General features: G+C 39.7%; 1 protein-coding gene across 1 annotated transcript in view; it reads right to left on the bottom strand.

Moving 5' to 3' along the window:
* Positions 1–7,783: 7,783 nt before the first annotated feature.
* Positions 7,784–20,294, bottom strand: part of TAFA4 (TAFA chemokine like family member 4) — a 40,173-nt gene continuing 27,662 nt past the window's right edge. Inside the window, exons 3-4 of the mRNA XM_053989504.1 lie at positions 11,061–11,216; positions 7,784–7,935 (exon numbers count right to left, since the gene is read on the bottom strand). Coding sequence (XP_053845479.1) covers positions 7,784–7,935; positions 11,061–11,216 — 308 coding nt within the window. The remainder of the gene's footprint in view (positions 7,936–11,060; positions 11,217–20,294) is intronic.

Genomic DNA, 20,294 nt, shown 5'->3' with positions numbered 1-20,294 from the left:
AATAATGCTTTGTATCAATAACATGAAGTGTCTTGAGGTAAAGTTATCTTACCCATGTCACATTGCCACTCTTCTGGCTCACTGAGAGCATTTGTGGCATTGGATGAACTTTGCCCCTCAGAGATTTCTTTTCATGTTGGAGCCAACCATTCCCTCTACTCAGAAGACCCAGAAAGAAGTTCCCTGACTGGGAGGCATTTCTGTGAAAAAACTCTCTGGTGATTCAAAGTTTTTTTAAAAAATTGAAAAAAAAGTACATCCACCCACAACCTTGAGCTGCAAAGAACACAAATCAGGATTCTATAGCCAAGAGCCACGAATGGGAGCCCCAAACCTTCACCCAGAGAGAACACTAAAGAGCAGAAGGGATGCTGAATTATTACAGTTTACACAATTTTGTGTAAATTCCTGTACCAACCCATGCAACCTCATGGCAGCATGGATTGTGATCACGTGAAGCACAGCTCCAGTGAGCAAACAAAACATTTGTGTTCCTATTTCTCTGCTGGAGGACTTCAGTGCATAAACACCAAGCATGTAAGTGGTGCAAAATTTGCAGTTTTGCAAAATTTCACTCACAAAGATGTGAATATTTTGGGGTATTTTTATATCCCAAAATTAAGAAGTTACTGCTAGTGCTGGATTATCCAGTGTCCCTAAATAACCTCTATGAGGCAGATACAGTGCAGATTGTGGCTGAGACAGACAACTGAAAGAGTTAAGAGGGCTTTAAAAGCTGCAACCTTCACAGCAGCTTGAGGTACCTCACTTTAATTTATAACCACAAGGAAATAGGGAACCCACATTTCAGCTAAAGCCCAGTGTCCTGATAAGATCACTGCTTGACCACGTGTGATCTGACCATGCTCTTAGATACCTTCCAAAATAGAAAACTTCCATTGGCTAGAAGAGATTTATAAATCTCTGAGCTTCAGTCCTAGAAAAGTGTACAAATACTGAATGTACAAGTGTTTTCTTCTCTGTTATGGAATGGGACAGGAGAGTGAAAACAGAGCTGATTTTCCACTTAAGTCTCCCTCACGTCTGCACCTTATACAAGTCATTACATCTCAAAGGACCAGAAATATATATTCATTTCCAGGACCCATCTTGGGCTGGTAAAATGCAACAGTGGCTTTTCACAGGCTTGAGCCTCCCCATTCAGAGCAGCCTGTAGTGATTTTTCGGGCAACATTTCACAGACTATCATTTTGCATAAATGATGGTAATAACAATATGCTACCAATAAAACGTGCTGCCAAAACTGCTCTTCTTTTGAGTGCATGTGATTTCTATGTATTAATGGGAATGTCACACTCACACACAGAGCTGGGCAGAATGGCCCCTGAAGTGTTTTTACTCAATTTCTCCTGGTGGGTGACTTTGTCCTCATAACCATAATAATGCTGTGGTACTTTATAAAATGCAAAAGGTCTCCTGAAGGTTGGCACATGCTGTTATTCTAACCCCCATTTGTGAAATTTCATCCAAGTTAGAAAAATCTGGTAACTGAGACATATCCACACAGCAGAGTTCTAGACTCTGAAATACAAGGTGTTAACTCTGCCCAGGCACTTTATTCTTTGCTTTTCTTTTTAAGTAACTTTAGCAGCAAAAGACATAAAGGAAATTATTTGGAGATATGCTGCTTTTTCATCAAGGCAAAGTCATCATTTGGAAAAAAAGGCTCCAAGTTTTATCATTGTTTAGTTAATCCTGCTCTTGAAAATGAGATTCTAGTTTCTCAACTAAACTCTAAGGTAACCAAATTGAAAAACTGTACATACTTCATATTTTCAGGTGTAGGATTCTCATTTCCAGGCAGTGAGAATCCCTGCAGCCTTAACCTTCAAAAAACCACCCTCCTGAACATAACCAATATATTCCAAATTCCAAGGTGAGCACATCCATTCTGAGTTTGTCCAGAATTATTACCCCAATGCATTGCTGAGAGACACTGTGCTGCAAAAAGCAGTTCTTTAAATGACATTACTGCAGTTTAGAGGTACTAATTTATCCCAAATATTTGTTACAGGATCATCTCTATCTCAATAGATATAGAAGCATCTATTGTTATGACAGAAGTCTTAACTGTTCTCTTACCTCAGGGTCTTTTCAGTCTGCAAGCAAACTGTGAGTCTTCAAAGCCATTTTCTATTGTTGTAGGTTTGATATAAACTAACCCTTGAGAAAATTTACAGCAAGTGTAAAAAATTTATCCACTCTCTTTAGATCCAGATTTGAACAAAAATCCTTGGAGATAAGACTCAGAGGTAAATGGAAAATGGAAAAAATCTATCATAAATTTAACAGAGTTGTAGGATGCAAGGGAAACCTTGAAGGGGGTTATATTATGATAATTTAATTTCTAGATAAATAAAATCCCATATATCTAGTTTAATCTATATATTCAAGCATTTCTTTTGCTGCAGATATTTACTTTTCTAGCTGGAGAAGACAAGGACAGTGGTAAGGAATGGCTGAGGAGTGAATAGTGGCACTTCCTGCTCAAAGTGAGACAGGATGGAGCTCCTCAGCAGTCAGTCCTGGCAGTGTTCAACATTCCCAAAAACCAGCAAAGGTAAATGCCAAATAGAGCACATAATTCTGGCAATCTGTGTTCAAAAATATTCACCAAAACTGCAAGGGAGGCTACAAAGACAGGCAGAGGGGGGGAAAGGGGACATGACAAAGCCACAGTTTTATGCCTACTCAAATGTCACCTGGATGAAAGGAAAGGCATGGGGGTCATCCTGATGAGGGACAAAAAGAACACAGTTAAGAAATAAGATATAGGTATATGGATCAGCTCAGCTTGGATATTAATATATCATCAGAGAAATGGGTGTCTGCAATCATCTCTGTTTGAAATTGTATGGAAAGACATGGCCACTTTTAGAACAAGAGGATTATTCTCTGAACCAGGACAGGGGAGTGTCTGTCCAAACAAAACCCTGGGTGTGATGACCCACAGGACTTAGCCCCCAGAAGCTCAACAGTGGCTGCAAAGAGATGGTGAGGATTGCTGCTTGCAAAAACTGCTCTTCTAGAACCAGTAGTTAAACACAAACTGTTCCAGAGAGAGCACACCAAGGATCTCAGGCACGGATCTCTTCCACTGGCAGAGCAGCTGGCACAGACTTTAATTCTGCTGTCTCTCAGCAGAAGGGCAGAGCTGGTGTCAGATGCCAGACAACAGCACTGGAAGCAGCAGCAATGCTCCAAAAAGAGAGGCAGGCACACAGCATCTGTGCAACGAGTCAGAAAAGGCTGTAAATTGACCCAAGATCCTCTGGAACAAAGCTTCTTTAGGAATATAAAATCCTCTGTCGTGGCCTGGGCTTCTAGGAAGGCAAGTCATTCATTTGGGCCATATTTCATAATCCCATGCTACCAAATTTATGTTGTAGTTTTCCCCCTTCCTCAGTGACAGCAAAAGCACCTTCCAGGGGGCTATTTCAGGGCATGTGACATACTGCACCCCTCTGGAGTAGGGCTGAATTAGAGAAGTTCTGGTTTTGTTCTCAATTCCACCACAAATCCAGTGTATGACCATTGGAAAGTAACTTAATTTTTTTTTTTGTATTTAACTTCAAAAATAGAAAACTTTTCTTTAAAACTCTTTTTTCCCACCTAGAACATCTCAGCAATGGTTTTAACTAAGCATCACTATAGAGCACTTAACTAAATAAATAAATAAATTCCAGTTATGAGTCAACACTATACAAATAGCAAATGAAAAGGATCTTCCCTGATGACAGCATGAATATATAGGCAGAGAAACAATAGAAATAGTAAAGGTAATTTTGAAATTTAATCAGAAAATCAAAACAATGGAAAAATATTGGGAATGTAGAACTCATTAGGGCAAGCAGACTCTATTAACTGTTCAGCTGTCCAAGCACAGAGCACAAAATCGCTTGTTTGCTTATCACTGAGTACAATGACCACTATGATCCCAGCTGTAATCATATACACAATTGAGAGTGACCTAAACCGAGGAAATCAAAACCAAAAAACACAAGGTCAGATCTTTCCACCACTGACTCTGGTGGAATTAACTGGCTGAATGCTCCCACTCACTCCAGCAAATCAGAAGTTAATAATTATGACCCTGAACAGCTTCCCACTGCTGATGGGATCTTTCCCATACACTGGAGACCTTATGCACAATGACTTACATTAGTACTAGACAGCTCTTTTTTTTTTTTTTTTCACCTTTCAGTCTACATAAAAATTGGATGTGCATTGTTACTCCAATATTTACATAAAGCATAACAATGACTTCTGTCTCTGGGTCAGCAGCAGTTCATCTGCACCACTGCACTTCAGCCTGCTGCAATGTCAGGAGGAGCAGACTGGCTACAGCTTCACCTCTACCCTCTATTCTATTTATGAAGACTGATGACAAAAAATTCTAACAAGCAAATAAGAAAACGAGCATGAAATGCATCTACAATAATAGGGAACAATTATGTGTCTCAAAATGTAACTACTTAGAAATTCAGTCTGTCAAGGAACTGGACATTTAATTATTATAATCATTCTAAACAAGAACTAATTGAAACTGAAAATTCACTTTTATCTAGAATTTTGCTTATGAATTTTAAGTCTGTTACCTATTAGGATATAACCAAAGCAATGAAAATCCAAACAAATTACTCCCCTTCCAGTAAGCCTTCCTTATGCAGTACAAGCCTGCTCTCCTTTTTCTGAGGCATCTCAATGAATATTTCTAGCTAATGGCTAAATTCTTTTCCATATCTAGATTCAAAGAGGCAAGGAATATGTATACTTTGCTATTCCCCTAGAGAATGGATTTATTTTAGGACAAGAAAAACTATGCCTGCTTTCAAATTTTATCTCTTCCTCATGCTTTCCTGCCATCACTTATGAATGTAAAGGTTAAACTACCTGGAACTATCTAAGGAAATAAATCTAATTGCACAGCTATAACCAAAGTTTGCCCTACAATAATTGCTACTAATTCTATAAGTTCCATCTGTTCACCTTCATACCACCTTGATAGGTACTAAATTACAGTTGAAAATACACTAAGACATAATTTACTAACACGGTCCCATCAATTCACTGGGATAAGCTTTGTATTTTTATGTTGTACTGTATGCAAGAAACACCTCAGACAAATCCATAGAATCATATAGGCTGAAAAGACCTTAGAGATCATCTGTACCAGTTCTAATGTCAGCATTTTCTTTCTATGATCCCCTAAGTTACATTCATGACCTAAACTCATTTAAAACAATTTTACATATCTTTGTGTCATTAGGAAAGTCTTATCCTTGGTGCACCACAAGAAGCTCAGGTGTGTTCTTCCACAATTTTCAGCCAGGTCTCAGATCCTTGGGAATCCAAGGTGCATTTCAGGTAGAACCAAATCTCCCTGTTTTTTCTTGTGAAATTATAATGTACCACTGAGCAGCAAAATCCAGGCTGAGGAACTGCAGACACAGTTGAAAGGAGAAGTGCTGTCCTTTTTCCCAACTCCTTTGCAAGTTCAAAGGATGAAGTCAATAACAGCATGACAAAAAAGGGTCTCTGTGTAACAGCCAAGGAACAGTCCCACATGCCACAGTTCTGGGAGTGACCCTCAGGTTTAGCCTTTGCTACCGTGTTACCTATAAAAGAGGAATGAGTTACTAATATAGAATTGACCAAAAAAAGGATGATATCAGGTGCATTGTTACTGCAAAAGAACTGTGCACACAAATAGACAATGAATGAACTTGCCCCAGCCACACCTTTAAACCACACAGAGAAGCAGAATCTCTATACAAATGTTAATTACATGACATGAGGGGGTTTGCAGATAAAGAAATGGCAGTTCACCATTAAATTTGCCTCCAACATCCCCTGGACATCTCCTCTTTTACTTTGCTTCATGTCATTCCCAACACCAATGCCTCCAGCACAAGTGTAGGATTTACATCCCAAAGGACCATTCATGCAAACTGCTGCACATTCCCAGGGGTCCATCCTTTGGGAGGGAATCAGGGACCAGGCAGCACATGGGGGGAATAAATTGTTCTTGCAGCAGAAATCTCCCCAGCCAGCAGAACTCTCCCAGGACCCTGGAGGGGCTGCAGGGATGTGTTCAAGCCTTGATGCACACACAGGGCACAAACCCAGCAGCTCTGGCTGCACAGTGAGGAGGGTCCTGCTGGATTTCCTGTCCTGGAAATGGATGAGAACAGGCAGCTGGAAGGAGGAAAGCTTTGTCAGCTCTGCTCTGCAGTGTCTACATGTGTCACAAAACTAAACAGACACTCAGCATAGAGAAGTTTTTATTTCCTTCCCTGAGGGAACTGATGGAAGATGCAAATTCCTCAGCTTTGCACATTTTAACTGTCCCACTCAGACACTAACTATTCATCTAAATATTGAGTAGTGTCAGCAGTCTCCTCTCTGCTTCAAATATTTTAGTTACACTATTTTTGCTTACTTTCATGGAATGAAAAGATAGAGGACTTAAAGTTGATTAAATGACATTTCCTCTTTCAGTGTATAATTAACCTGTGGAAGCCACTGTCCATGTACCACTGATCCCAGGGTTTTAAAAAGCTTTAAAAATCGATTACAAATTTCAATTGTAATGAGATCATCTCTGGTGCATAACATAGAAAAAAAATAGCATGGAATGGATCCCAACTATTGTGTTTTAGACATAAGGCAACTATTAAATTGGAAAAAAATCATGGATGCATACACTTTCTGTAATTGTCCCAAAGGGTTTTGCTGTGTCTGATTTGAGCATCCCATTGCTGAGGCTCACAGGTGGCTGAACAGTGTGGGTTATGGGTCTGAAAGTTCAAATAGCCCTCTTTGTGTAAAATTTTAATAACATACCTAAGAAATATTTTGTTTATTGATCTGAGACAAATATTTGGTTCATTTTCAAAATAAAAATATTTGTTATACCATATTTCCCTTTTCCCTGGGATGAAGGAATTTGTCTTTCCATTCTAGTTTCCCCACAGCTGTCCAGAGGAAGGAAGAGGCAGCCTTCACTAAATATTTGGTGACAGTATTGCTTATTAACTCAGACTGTAACCTAATGAACAGCATTCTTCCCCAGCTAGAAGAGGCTATAAAGGGAAAAGCTGAGCATATGTCTCTCCTTGCCATTGCCTGCTAAAGACTCCTGGTTTATGATGTATTTAGACATGCAGTTTGCTGTGACTTGCTGAACTTCAATGCACTGAACTCATTTTAAATTGCCAAGCAGACAGAAGACATGATATTTTCTCTCCATTAATTAAGAAATAAGATGACATAGCAAAGGTTTGGTTTAAAAAAATATATCAGGCCAGCTACAGGGCGGTCTGTAATTAGAAATATTCTGATCCAGCCCGATTTCCAGTGGTGCTCAGTGTGGCACAGCGTCATCAGTGCAGGTTCCCAACAACTCCCAAGCCAGAATGGTATTTTCAAAAAGTAAAAGGCCATCCAGCACAGGAATCTAAGTTTATGTGACAATGGTAAAGATCTTGGATCCCTTTACTCAGTCTGCAAATTGAAGAATTGGTTCTGGAACATGATTATCCCTCTAGCACTGAGCACAATGAAACAGTTTCTTTGGCTCACTGCAGACTGAATCAGGACCATTTTCAGTTTGACTGCAGGAGTGGAGGGGCAGCTCTGACTTAATATTTCCTCTCTGAGAGCAACTAATTAATCACAGTTTTTCAAAACTTTGAGAAGGCCAAGACTGGTGTTCACACCCCGACACAATGCAATAAGAGCAATCAGCAGACTGGCACCTTTAAATATAGGTGATCTCTGTACTTGCCTTTGTGGTTTTGACTTTATTTCCACTGCTGCAAGACCAACCTGAATAGTCTGGTAGCACTTTACAGTCCTCTCCATCCAAACAGGGGTTCATGTGACACCACCACTTCTGCAGGACAATGGAAGCTAGAAAAAAAAAAAAAAAGAAGCAGGAAAGAGAAACAATATCTTTTTTACCACCCTTCGTTTTTTGCAGGGAGGTTGTCTATGCCATGTTCAATTAGTTGATTTCTAAAGGTAAAATCAACAATTACTGGTTTAACAGTGAATTACATGGAGTGTGTTTGAGGTAAAAAAGTGACTAAACACTTCACCAGCCCTCAGAATGATAAATGTCATATCCAAATGGTAAAGAGGCAGGTACCAGCAGAGACTGACTCCAACATTTCAATTGACCTCTAGAAGTGCCTTTCCATCTCCACTGACTACAAAGATGACTTCTCTCCTTCATTTGCACGCTTCAGTCAAGTACTGCTGAAAGGGGGAATGAAGCTGAGGCTTCTTGTTTAATCCATGTATGCACATGGGAGACTGGACAGAGAAATGCCAGTTTCTTCCTTCACTGGGGGAGAAAATAGAATTGCACAGAGATGTAAACCCAAGAGGTGTGTCAGCAAATACTGCAGGTAAGAATGGGGGAACCTCTGGCAAGCACTAGAATATTGACTAAAAATCCACTTGCAGTCACACTGCCACTTTTGCAATATGTTTTGAAAGGCTACAGTTGTACACCTTAACTGGGCAAATTTATTCATTTTCTACCCTTAAGCCAATTTCTATTAAGACCATGCCTATTATTTTTAGAAATGTAGTTGTGACTTTATAAACCTGCTATTAACAACAGCACAAACACCTGCATGCATCTCTCAGTTTTGCATTATTCATGGCACTCATGAAAACCCAGAAAATTATTATGAAATATATCAGTACACAATCCTACATAATCTATATTGGATTTCAAAATAAAATAAGGCTTAAGATGTTGATTCAGCTAGTCTGCATTATGCTACTATGTGCACAAACTTTTGAATCACATGCCTTAAAAGATAACACGTTCAGAAGAGATGAACAAAAATAATGGAGTCTACTTCTTGTAAAGCACTTTTTTTCCTTTTAATTTCAAGACATATTTGTTCTTCTGCAACCTTTAAATTGGGGTGTCAAGCAGGCAAGCTGACATCAGGATATTACTGAAAGGTTCATTCAATTACTTTTGTTTTGCACGCTTACCAAAAAGTGTTATGAAAAAATACACTTCTGGAACACTGCTTTGCCTTTTATAAACTAATCTTTCAGTCTCATAACATTACAAAATAAATGTATGAACTTTCACCAGTCATCTGAGTCTTGCATTGATACTGATTGGATGTGGGCATCAGATCGTGGACAAAAAATGAGTGAAACCTGACTGTGCTTCCTGGGAGGTGAGAGATCATTTCTGATAAGTCCAGTAAAGGTGGAGTGAAAAACACCCAGAGAAGATGGCAGCACCCAACAGAGCTTGGGGCACAGAGAAAAATACAAAACAAGGGAGTGTGGGGTGGAAGGAGGCACCATGATCCTTCCTGGAGGAGTGGGAATGAGGAATGGCAAGCCACAGCTCTGCTGGGGCAAGCAGGGCTGGGTGATTTGAGGTGGGAACACCAGGTACCAACCACAGCAGTGATCAGCAGCAGAGACAATTGCTGCCCTAATCACCACTGCTGGATAAGGTCTGTAGTTCAATGAAAATAAAAAACAGTTGAAAGCCAATTGCTTTATAAAATATATAATTTAATTTTTTTTTTTCTTATGCTTCGGGTGTATCCTTCCCTTTAAACTCAGGGCAAATTATAGGCAAATTAAACAAGCCTGCATTCAGGACAAAGGTGTTGGGAAAAGACCCTAAATGTCTGTATCAGTCTGTAGTATGCAAACTGGAGACTCAAACAGTTTCTTGCTTTCACAGTGTAGGAGTCTACTGAAGGGTATGTACAGAGCAGGAGAAAACACATCAAATCCTGAGGCTGAGGAAAGAGTTTCAGCTTCTGTGCTGCAGCAACTCACTGTAGTCCCAGATGCTTGCAAAAATAAGCAAAGCCTGCTAAAGCATTATCCTAAGGAGTGAGGGGGAATCAAAGGCTTCCACTTGAAAAGTCAAAATCCTACATTCATAATATTTCATTGCATTTAATTGCAACTATACTTGAATAAAAAAACAGCTGTCAAAATCCTTCAGCAACTGTTGGCTGAATCAAATTTCTACAGTATTTATATATTTCTGCCATAGAATGACAAGTGTCACCTTTGCAGTCTGTATGTGAGTTTAAAATAAGGCCTGTCTTCTATTATCTGTTATATGTAAAAGTATTTCTGCTATTTGATGTGTCACCTAAAAATGCAGAAGACTCTTCTGATGTAACAAGAAAACTCCCTAAGAAAATGCACTGTTAGACTTAACTGTATTGCTGAATTACAAAGCATAAAATTACTAGGCATCTAATTTTTTTTAAAAAATCTACTTTTTAAAAATATGTTTTGACAGCTTCATAATAGGTTTTAAAAAAATCAAAAAACAGATTCACATTAAGAGTTTTATGTCTGACACTAAATATTTCTGAATATTAGATTAGAATTGGACTTTGAAGCTTTCTGTTTTATGATTTAGTGAACCAGTTGCAATTTCATGTGCAAAAGAATAAAAACAGGATCTTGTTTATGAATTTATGAAATGAGGGATTTTGGTAACTTTAAGATTAAGAATAAGTCTGTCTTGGAGTAGATTTACTAACTTAACAAGAGCAGCAATCTTTACAAAAAATAGGCACATTAAATGGTGAAATATTGATCCAGAGAAAAGCTCTCCATGTCAGATGTCCCAGCACCACCTGCATGCCCAGTCTTAGGGTTGCATTTATTATCCAGTGAATTTTTAGCCAAGCTACTAAGTCGTAAGACATCTGGAAGAGTTAATATCATAAGCTTGAATTTTTTGGCTCATGCTGTTTTCAAACTAGTTTCAGAGGAGAATTCTTGTGTGGAAAAAATTAAGAAGTTTTATTGGCACAGGCATGAAATAGACCAGTACATATATTAAGAGGATTAATTACACCAAGATTTATGCACAGGCTCATTATCATCAACGCACAGAGATGCTTCCGAAATTAACAAAAGGAAGGATTACGCTTTTTGAGGCAGTGGGAAGTCAGACATCAAGGAGACTAAACCTTTCAAACAATCCTAAGGAGCCAGGAGTGAGCAGTGGCTCTCACCTTCCACGCAGGAGGGCTGAGCCCGCGTGGTCCCGGCCACCTGTCCCGGGAAGCAGGAGCACTTCACGGTCTGGGAGCGCTCCTCGATCCGGTTCTTGTTGCAGCACCGGTGCACGGCCACGACTTCACACGTCCCTTGCTTCACTTGGTGCTGGCCTAACAATTCCAGAGGTAAGGGATGGAGAGAAAAAACACATCAGTGCCTTAAGGAGCCAGGTTGTGCAGCCCTACAAGATACTGAATCTCCTCAGCGCCAGCTTAAATCCCAGGAATGCAGAGAAGCAAAGAGTCTTGTAGGATCTTGCCAATTCTTTTGCTTCTTTTCTGCCAAGGTCGGGCTTAAATCATGAAATGGTATTTCTTATTTGGACTCAGATGTTTATTATTTCTTATCTACATCACAGTCTCACAAGCCATGAGTTCTACAGCACTTCACTAACAAACTACAAAATGGAGCTCCATCTCTCTCTCCCTACAAGGCCTTTTAAGGATAAACTGTCCAATTAAGAAATGACACCTAAATTATTTTTACTTTTAACCCAATAACCAACCACCTGTGGCTCGCAATGTGGACTTTTTATCCAATTACACAAAACCACCCAAGCCCATGGAGAAGAAGGTGAAGAGGAAGGATCCTCCCCCCTAAAACATCCATCTTGCTTTATATATATTACTATATTCTAAAACTTTAAACTCTGAGTTTTCTACCATGTGATATTACACACTTCTATTCAAACCACACACCCATAATCCAAGTTCCATCGTTCAATTCTGGAAGCCTTCTCCACGGCCTCAGGTCAAATGCAGTGTTCTCTTGGGAGTCAGTGTCTGTCAGCACAGAAAGCCTAAAATTCTCAGCAACCAAGGTTCCAACAGGATCTGGCTCATTCCCTGAGTTTATATACTATTCTTTCTTATGAAATTACTTTTTGTAAGTCAGTTTTCCAATCTATCTTCCCTCACCCTTACAAAGTCAGAACAGGTTGGAGTAATCAGTTAGATGATGAAGGCAAAAAGCACACCCATATTCCTTTTCCTTCCCAACATCCATCAGGTTTTATATTTAATTCTTTCATTCATAAATGGACACAGTGGGTAGGATAATATTTAATACAAGAGAGACATCTTAAGTAGTAGGGAAACTTTTTAACACATCAACATGTAAGCACTGCTTGCTATGTTTGTCATCACAGACAGGCTGAGAACAAGGTAGGCTGTAAAGCTGTCATAGATAGTCAAGTTTTATCCAAAAAGAAAAAAAAAAAAAAAAAAAAACACACCCAAGCTGTATGGATTTCTTCAGTTCCCTCCCAGACCATACTGAACAAACCTCTGATAAATATTGTCCTCCTGCTTTTCTCATGATCCACTGTCCCCTATTTCTCCAAGCTGCTTTTTCCCCTCCCTTTCTCTTCCTTACTCTTGCCTTCATGTCTCACCTCACTGCTCCTTGCAGCTGATCATTTTCCTCCACTGCCAAACTTCCTCTCCATCCTGCCTCAACCTTCTCTCAGAAGCTCCACTTCACAAGCCCCTCAGCTCCTTGCATAAGTCATTTCCATGTCCTCACTTTCCTGAACAACCTTCAAGTGCTTCATCTTGCATTTGCCTTGTCTTATTTAGAGTAGAGCCTAGGATGGCTCTTATCTGTGTTTGTAAAGCACCTTGTAAATTAACAGCACTACAGAGCAGGGTGAGTTATTTCACAAGAGAGAGAGACAGAGAGACAAGGCTGAGAATAATAAAAATAGTCACCATCAAAGCAGCACAAAGTATGAGAATACGGACAGCACAGGTATTGGTGTAGGTGTGGCTGATATCAAAGGCACAGAGAATAAAGAAATGCAGGGGGAAGGGAGAGAACTCTCCACAAACAGACAATCCTCCAAGTGACAAACCTGAGAGTTCTCATCCTTCCTCCTCATTCGGTGTTTGTGCAGTTTGGAGGTTTTTGTGTGGATATTTTGGGTTGGTTTGGTTTTTTTACAATGTCTTCTGCTAACTAACATTGGGCACACCTTTACAAATGAAATTTTCCTGAGGGATAAAGATCGCTGTAATTTTTGTGCAGAAAATGTTATGACTTGACTAGGTGTGAAATCTTAACTTTCAAAAAGAGTTAGCAATGCAATTTAGGCTTCTATGGGGGTTCTTTTTTAAAAAAAAAATATTAAATACATACATATAACTTTTTTAAAAAGTTGGCTTGGCAGTGTTCCTTGCTGTGTATGTTTTGGTTTCACAAGTATTTCAAGCACAGCTGAAATACTTGTGAAAACACTTGGCTGCCTGGATTTTGTTGCCAAATTTGTATTCATAACAACCTCAATGGACAAGATATTCAATGCATATTCAATCTTTGAGTGGAAATGTGGTGTTCTACTTGAGCACTCAACTTTTTAAGAAATTATATCTACACAGATTTTTGGTTTTTTTTTTTTTCCTTTTTTTTCCCCGAGGACAGAGCTACACTACTCTTAAGCAAAATGTGCTGCAGTAGAAAAATGCATAAGGTATTTTACAGCAAACTGGAAAAATGCTGAAGATAACATAAAAGTACCTTACAGAAACACTGTAATAAGTTTATTGGCAGACTCTGACTTTTCATGCAAGTACCTAATACTCATATAATAATAAACATGGAAAAAAATGAAAACAGCTACTAGTCAGAAGGACAGCAGCTTCTCTGTAAGTCAATAGACAAAAGACAAAGCAAATTTGCCACTTCATCCCAAAGTATTGTTCCTCAAAATACCTGACATGACAATGCTTGGAGAAAAGCACAAGTGGCACAAGTTCTGACAGAAAAGATTTTGTAAAATGAGATCATTATTGAGAGAGAGGTTGTTAATTTGTTTATTAAATAAATTTAACATTTATTTCATTATCTGTTTTTTTAGTGCTATAGCCTGAATCAAAACTCTTTGGAGTAAACAGGAGAAAATTTCCATTGGTTTCCTACAGTGCCCACTGTAGTGATCTGCATTCACTGGAATCAACAGCAAAGTTTCTATTCATTTCAGGAGAGCAAGGTCAGAGTTTGCTTGGTCTCTTGAGAATGAGATTTTATAAAGGAAGCAATAAAAACAAAAATTTTGAGCTGCTCAGGCCACATATTTGTGTTTGCCATGTATCTTATCTGAAAAACCAAGTGGCCAGGCCTTGCCCTTAAGCAAAGTCACTATTCACCAGACATCAGATGCTGAGATAAGAGAAGAAACCTTTTTTTCCAGAAGGTACATCATAAGGATGGACATGATCCAGCTCCAAGGATCAATATGTAGCTGCAAGGATGACTATTTTCCACCTCAAATCCTGCTTCCTTTAGGTGAACAGTCCTGTTAAGCCAATACCAAAGAAATCAAACACGCTAGCCCTGAGCACACAGCCCCAAAAACCTGGGGCTCTCTTTCAATTATCTTGTTTGGCGTTTAAAGCAGTGACAGTGGTGCCCTGAAGTGCCAGGAGTCAACAGACACAGTGCTGTTTGCAGAAGCTGAGATTAAGATACCTCATGAAAGCAGCCCTTGGTTTAGGAGCTGTTTTACTGTCACATTCCTGCTTGGCAGCTCCACAAGCAGCTGAGGGAAGGTGTCCCCTCTTCATCTCCTGGCAGGAGTGAGATCCCAGGTTTGAAACCACCACTGCCACACAAGGGAAGGCAGCACTCCCCTCCCTTACCTCTAATGCACAGCTCTTATGGAGTACAGCAGTGGAGGCACTAAAAATCCACAGACATCTGCATGCATCATTTGCATTAATTGGATTGCCCTTGTAATAGTCTTTCCCCTCCTACAGGCTCACATCGATATTTCCTCCTGCTTGTTCACGCACATCCTGACACTTTTTATGCTGTTGAGCACCATATGAATTTCTCCTTAATATTCAGACACATCTGTGAGCAGGTGCTGAACAAATGCTGAGGGTTAAAGTGGTGCCTTTCAGTGCTGTTTTTGCCAGTGTTCAGAAATCTAGAGGATAAACACTCATTTGCAGAGTGGCTTTCACATTTAAGAAAACTCACAGAAAATCTTAACCAGCCCTAACTCAATCTATTCCTCCCTAGATCTACTGAAACCTGTTGTATCTGCATTCAGGTGCCCAACAGCAGCAAAAAGAAAGAATATAAGAATTCTCTCCTGCATGTTTGAATATTCATCTTGCACTAAATAAACCTTCATCTCAGGTTTAAAGTACACTTAACATGCAGCTGAGATTATACTGACAGAAACACTCATGAAATGCTTTAAAATATTTTATAATTGATGGATTCTCTGGAAGCCAAGTCATTAGAAGAGCAGGGAGTGAAGAGTTTTCAAAATGTGAAGATCACAGTAAATGAATTCTGTGCTGGACACATCAAGAAAGCAATTTCAGGGAGAAATGCAATGGGAGGGAGAAAAGCTGTGGAGAGCAAAGCCCATAAATTCATAGCTCATCACCTGTAAACCTATTCAGATCTGTGACTTCGGGGCTGTCGGTATTTGGGGTTGAAATTCGGTTACATCTTCCCTTTTAAATAAGAAAACTCTCCAGAGGGAGAAACATTTTATCAGCAGCACCATCACAGAAAGGTCTCTGTCACAGAGCACCTTCTGCATACTGAAGGGAGAGCACGGGCCAGCCAGGCATGGTGCAGGACAGGGGATGGGTGTTGAAAACCACACAGCTCTGTGTTTCCTCCTATCAGCAGTTTGGCATGTGTGCTGCTACCCATATCCTAGCTTCTTTACAGCTTTTCTTCCCCAGAAACACCAGTGCTGTTTGGTTCACTAGGGACACTTTTGTCTCCCAGTACAGGGCACAGACACAATGGGACAGGGCTCCCTGATGGAAGCGACCTCCAGGATTCTCCCTGCTGGGAATTTTGCTGCCTTCCATAATGAGATACCTACAGATAACAGCGGCCCTCGGGTGCCCATGTCTAGAATGCTTCTTAATGACCTCAAGAAGTGGCCACATGAAGCTTCTGTGACCATTTATTTGTCATCTGTAGGATTTTTATCCCAGAAGAATGTGCTGTGTAGAGCTGCAAGGCAGCACCCCAGGATTTCAGAGAACACAGACCTCTCTGAAGAACAAGTACAAACCAGAAAGTTATTGGACTTGGACATTTACAAGCCAATACAAGTGTTGTGAGTACAGATGACTCAATAATCACTACCGAACTGTTTATTCTCAGTGGTATTCTTAATAGTCTCAGTATTATTCTTATTTTTTTTTTTTCAACAAACATATTTGACAAGACCTTATTTTCACTTTCCTCATAGAAGTCAGAGGGCAGATACCAATTAATACTTCTAAAACTCTTTGAAATGCTCAAAAGAAAAGAGGGAAATACAATTATTGTTAATAAAATATCAAACATGGTAGTGATGCACTTCAAAACCACAGGGAACATATCAAAGAAAGAAGGAGGCTTTCAGAAGGTTGCTAACCAATTCTGTCCACATGCATTTCATCTCTGTGACTAATTCTGATCACTCCCAGGGAGTGCTGTCTCAATGCAATATACATGCAGGCAGCACGCCTCTACCAGAAATCCTGAACAAACGCCTCTTTCTTCTAATTTCTTGGCTAAGAAACATAAGGAAAAGACAAATTTAAAGGGAGTTTTCATCTCTGTTTTATAATCTGCCACCTCTGATGAAGAGGAGCTACAGTGCTGTGGAGAGCAGCAAAACTGGAGTAGGATGAGCCCAGCTCAGCACATTCCTCAGAAAGCCTCAAAACCAGCAAGCTTGGTCTGCACAAAATCAACTGCATCATTTATTTAAAGGGTAGGAGGATGGATGTCAATAGGAGGATGAACAGCTATGGAACTAAATATTGCAGACAACATTAAGAGAAACAAATGAGTTTAGAAGTCAGCACTGATGCTGTTTGGAAGAGGAAAGCACTTTAAGAAGCTTGGTGCCAGTTTATCATCTGCCTTCATCTCATGCTGGCTTTTGCTTACAAATACATGAGCATAGGAAGCAGACACCAGAAGGCAAATATTGTTAGAAAAACACAAATATTAGAGGCAATAACACTTGCTATTTTTCATATTCTTTGCCAAACATACTTACAAGAACCAATCCAGCTCACAGGGCAAGGTTTTTTGAGGGGTAAAAGTGGAAAAGGGCTGTTTCTAAAGATGACAACTCTTCTCAAGAAAAGAAGCTAAAAGTCACTTGGAAAGTAAAATTTACACACCATGTTAGAGGCTGAGAATATCAGCAGAGCTTTTTCTTTACTACCATTCCATCAGTTACTGTATTTTTTTCATAATTTCACATTCATGTCACAAGGTTTTATCTTAGATGCTCTCCTCCTTCAAGGGTATACAGTGTAGATGCATGTATACACATACACTTTCTCAGAAATTGTCTCTGAATACACAAATCTGTCCAGTTCCACTTTTAAAGTTCAACCTTTTCACTTATGGGCAGTAAGGGAGTGCTCAGAGATAGTCCAGAACTGCTCCAAAAGCCCAGTTCAGTTGTTCTAGGAATAAATAGACAAGAAATGTTTTCCCATAATCACCTGCCCATGATAGTAGGCAAAGTAAGATGGAACACACACAAAAAAAAAAAAAATCAAACAAAAACAAAAAAAAGGAAAAAAGAATCCTGTTTGCTAACCATTACTCTTAGAATCCTCAAACACACATCAGGATTGTGATTCCTAGTGCTAACATCTGTAAGGAAAAAGCAAGCAAAGATACAGCCATTTTACAGATGTAGGACTAGAGGATGGAGCTTCCACAATGTGCAAGTTTCAAACCAAAGAGTTTTTCTCACAATTTATAAAGTTACAGATTTTGTTCTCATCAAGACATTTGTGCTTTTTCTCTTGGGGAAACCAGCAGTGTGGTAAGTGCAAAATCACAATGAAGATTTTAACTGGGGAATCAGGGAAGCAGCCCTGAACTGCTTTAACTTGTTTCAGGTGAGAAGTAACACTTGGGGTAAAAAGCCAAACAACTCTCAAAACAAGCAACTGAGTAGAAGGAAACACCGGGGTACAGTGGGTGTACCTCTATATCTGAAAACAGGTGAGTGACCTCAAACCCTGATAATGAGACCCAAAGAGTTAATGAAATTATAACCCTTGAGAGCAGGTGGAGGAAGCTGCTGACACAGCTGGAGAGAATCATGTAACACAGTGAATTCTGTGCTGAGTGTCAGAGGTCACATCCATATGGAGATTAAAGTCCCCTGGAATAAGTAGCACAGGTGACCTTAGATCAGACACAAGCACAGAGACTTCTCCAAGGAATGAAGCATTAAATCTGAGTGGTCAATAAATCAAAACAGCTGAGAAGGTGCTGGAAATGCAGGGGGGGAGGAGGGGAAAACTGCTGCAAATGGGAAGGTGGATGAAGGGTGACCTGGAAGCAAAAACAAATTAAAACATGTGTCTCTATCTGCCAGGGGGCTCTGTGAAGTCGATCAATGAGGACTGCTGCCTTTCAGCTGGGCACCAATACTCATCTGCCTCAAGCACACAAATCACTTTGTGTGATTTGTTTGTACAGACAAAATCCAAGACCTAAAACCTCATAAGGCATCTCAGTGTAAAGCAGTGTTAATAATTTCCTACAGGCAGCTTCCTGCTGTAGGGCTATTTTAGGTGAGGCAGAGGGTAGAAAATGCAAAGGAAAGATTTGGTTTTCAATCATAACTTGTAGCAAATGAGCAACATTGTGCTCTCTAATGTAGAAGAATTTCCCAGGTGTCCCATTAACATTCACTCTCGCTATTACACACAGACCACTCTTTTTCTCTCATTTGTTCCTTCCTTCACAAATTTATCATGAGAGAAGGGAAAGAGAATGAAACCAGTTCCCTGGAGAGATTTCTGCTTGCCTGAAGAAAGCAGGTACGCTCACATCCATACAGGCCAGGCTTATGGTTACTCACCACTTTGTAAGCAAAAATTTAATTCTCTGCCTCAAGTGAGAGCTGATTTCCTCTTACAAAAGGGTTGTTCTTGCCATAGAAAAGCAAAAATTGCATATTTGGGACCACAAACTGAGAAAGGCAGTCCCATCCACATCAATAATGAAGCCATCCTGCCCAAGGTGTCACTAACAGAGCCCTCGCAGGCACCAGGAGCCCTCTGCCATTTGCAGTTGCTCTCCACACCCAGTCTCAGGGCTGTGCTTGTTGTCTCAGAGCAGCTTATTGCTGCTCATCTACGGCATGACAGAAGTTCATTTAACTTCTGTCATAATTTTAAAGAAATTTTTTAAAAAAGAACAAAAAACAAAAAATCAAAACCTTTTAAGCCTGTCTCGTGCATGCAACAAAATATATTTTGAGGATTAAGCCCTGTGCCTTTCTGAGCATCCCTCCAGCACCTGAAATATCTAATGATCATTTCAGGCTTATTTGTGTAAAACAAACATTTGTAATCTACTAAATACCAGAGGTATTTTTAACCCAGTTCAAGGTCGTTCATCAGAAGAGAATGATATTTGTTTAGAGAATGTGAAACACTAATTGTCATCTAAGTCATTAGGCTCTGCAGAGTAAGTAAATGGAAGCTGCCAGAAAACAAAGTAGATGTTTGGGGGAAAAGCATTTTCTTTGTTTCAAGTGAAAATTGAATCTTTATTCTCATGTCCAAATACAATCAGTAAAACTGGGGAGAGCAACCAAGGAAACATGCACTGTACTCATTTCACTGCTCAAAAGAGCTCGCACTTACAAAGCATAAAGAACTTCTGGTTTTCTGGGGTTTATTTTTATAATGCAAAGGTACATTTCCCTCCTTAAATTATTTTGATGGGACTAGTTAGAGGTAGGCAAATAAATAACTATTCATTAATTAACCCTCATTTGGCAATCTGTTCCCGAAAGATCTAAACATAAGAGTTATCATTAAATGGTGTGGTTTATGAAACACTTCTGGTTGTCCTGCTAGACATTCTTAATTTAAAAGATGGCCTGTGAATCCCTCTTTCCACTAATTGCCCTGTGTATATTAAAATCATAGAGCAGCATTTGTTGCCAGTGGAAGAAGTGTTTTCTGCAAAAACCAGAACCAGCAGATAAGACTGAATTTGAATGATAGATTTCACTGCAGAAGCGGGATGAAGTTTTCATGTGATAGGCAAATCGGGCAAATGGAGTTCTGAGGAATGTCACAAGCAATCAGACCAGTTAATGCACTGGGCACCAGGCCACCAGCTCCTCAGCTGCTCTTTAATCCCTGGGAAAAGCCCTGTGTCTTGATCACTACTGA

The sequence above is a fragment of the Vidua macroura genome, chromosome 13 (genome assembly GCF_024509145.1).
Source record: "Vidua macroura isolate BioBank_ID:100142 chromosome 13, ASM2450914v1, whole genome shotgun sequence".
Classification (NCBI taxonomy): domain Eukaryota; kingdom Metazoa; phylum Chordata; class Aves; order Passeriformes; family Viduidae; genus Vidua; species Vidua macroura.
The sequence above is the reverse complement of the archived record's forward strand: the minus strand, read 5'-3'. Positions and strand labels throughout refer to the sequence as shown.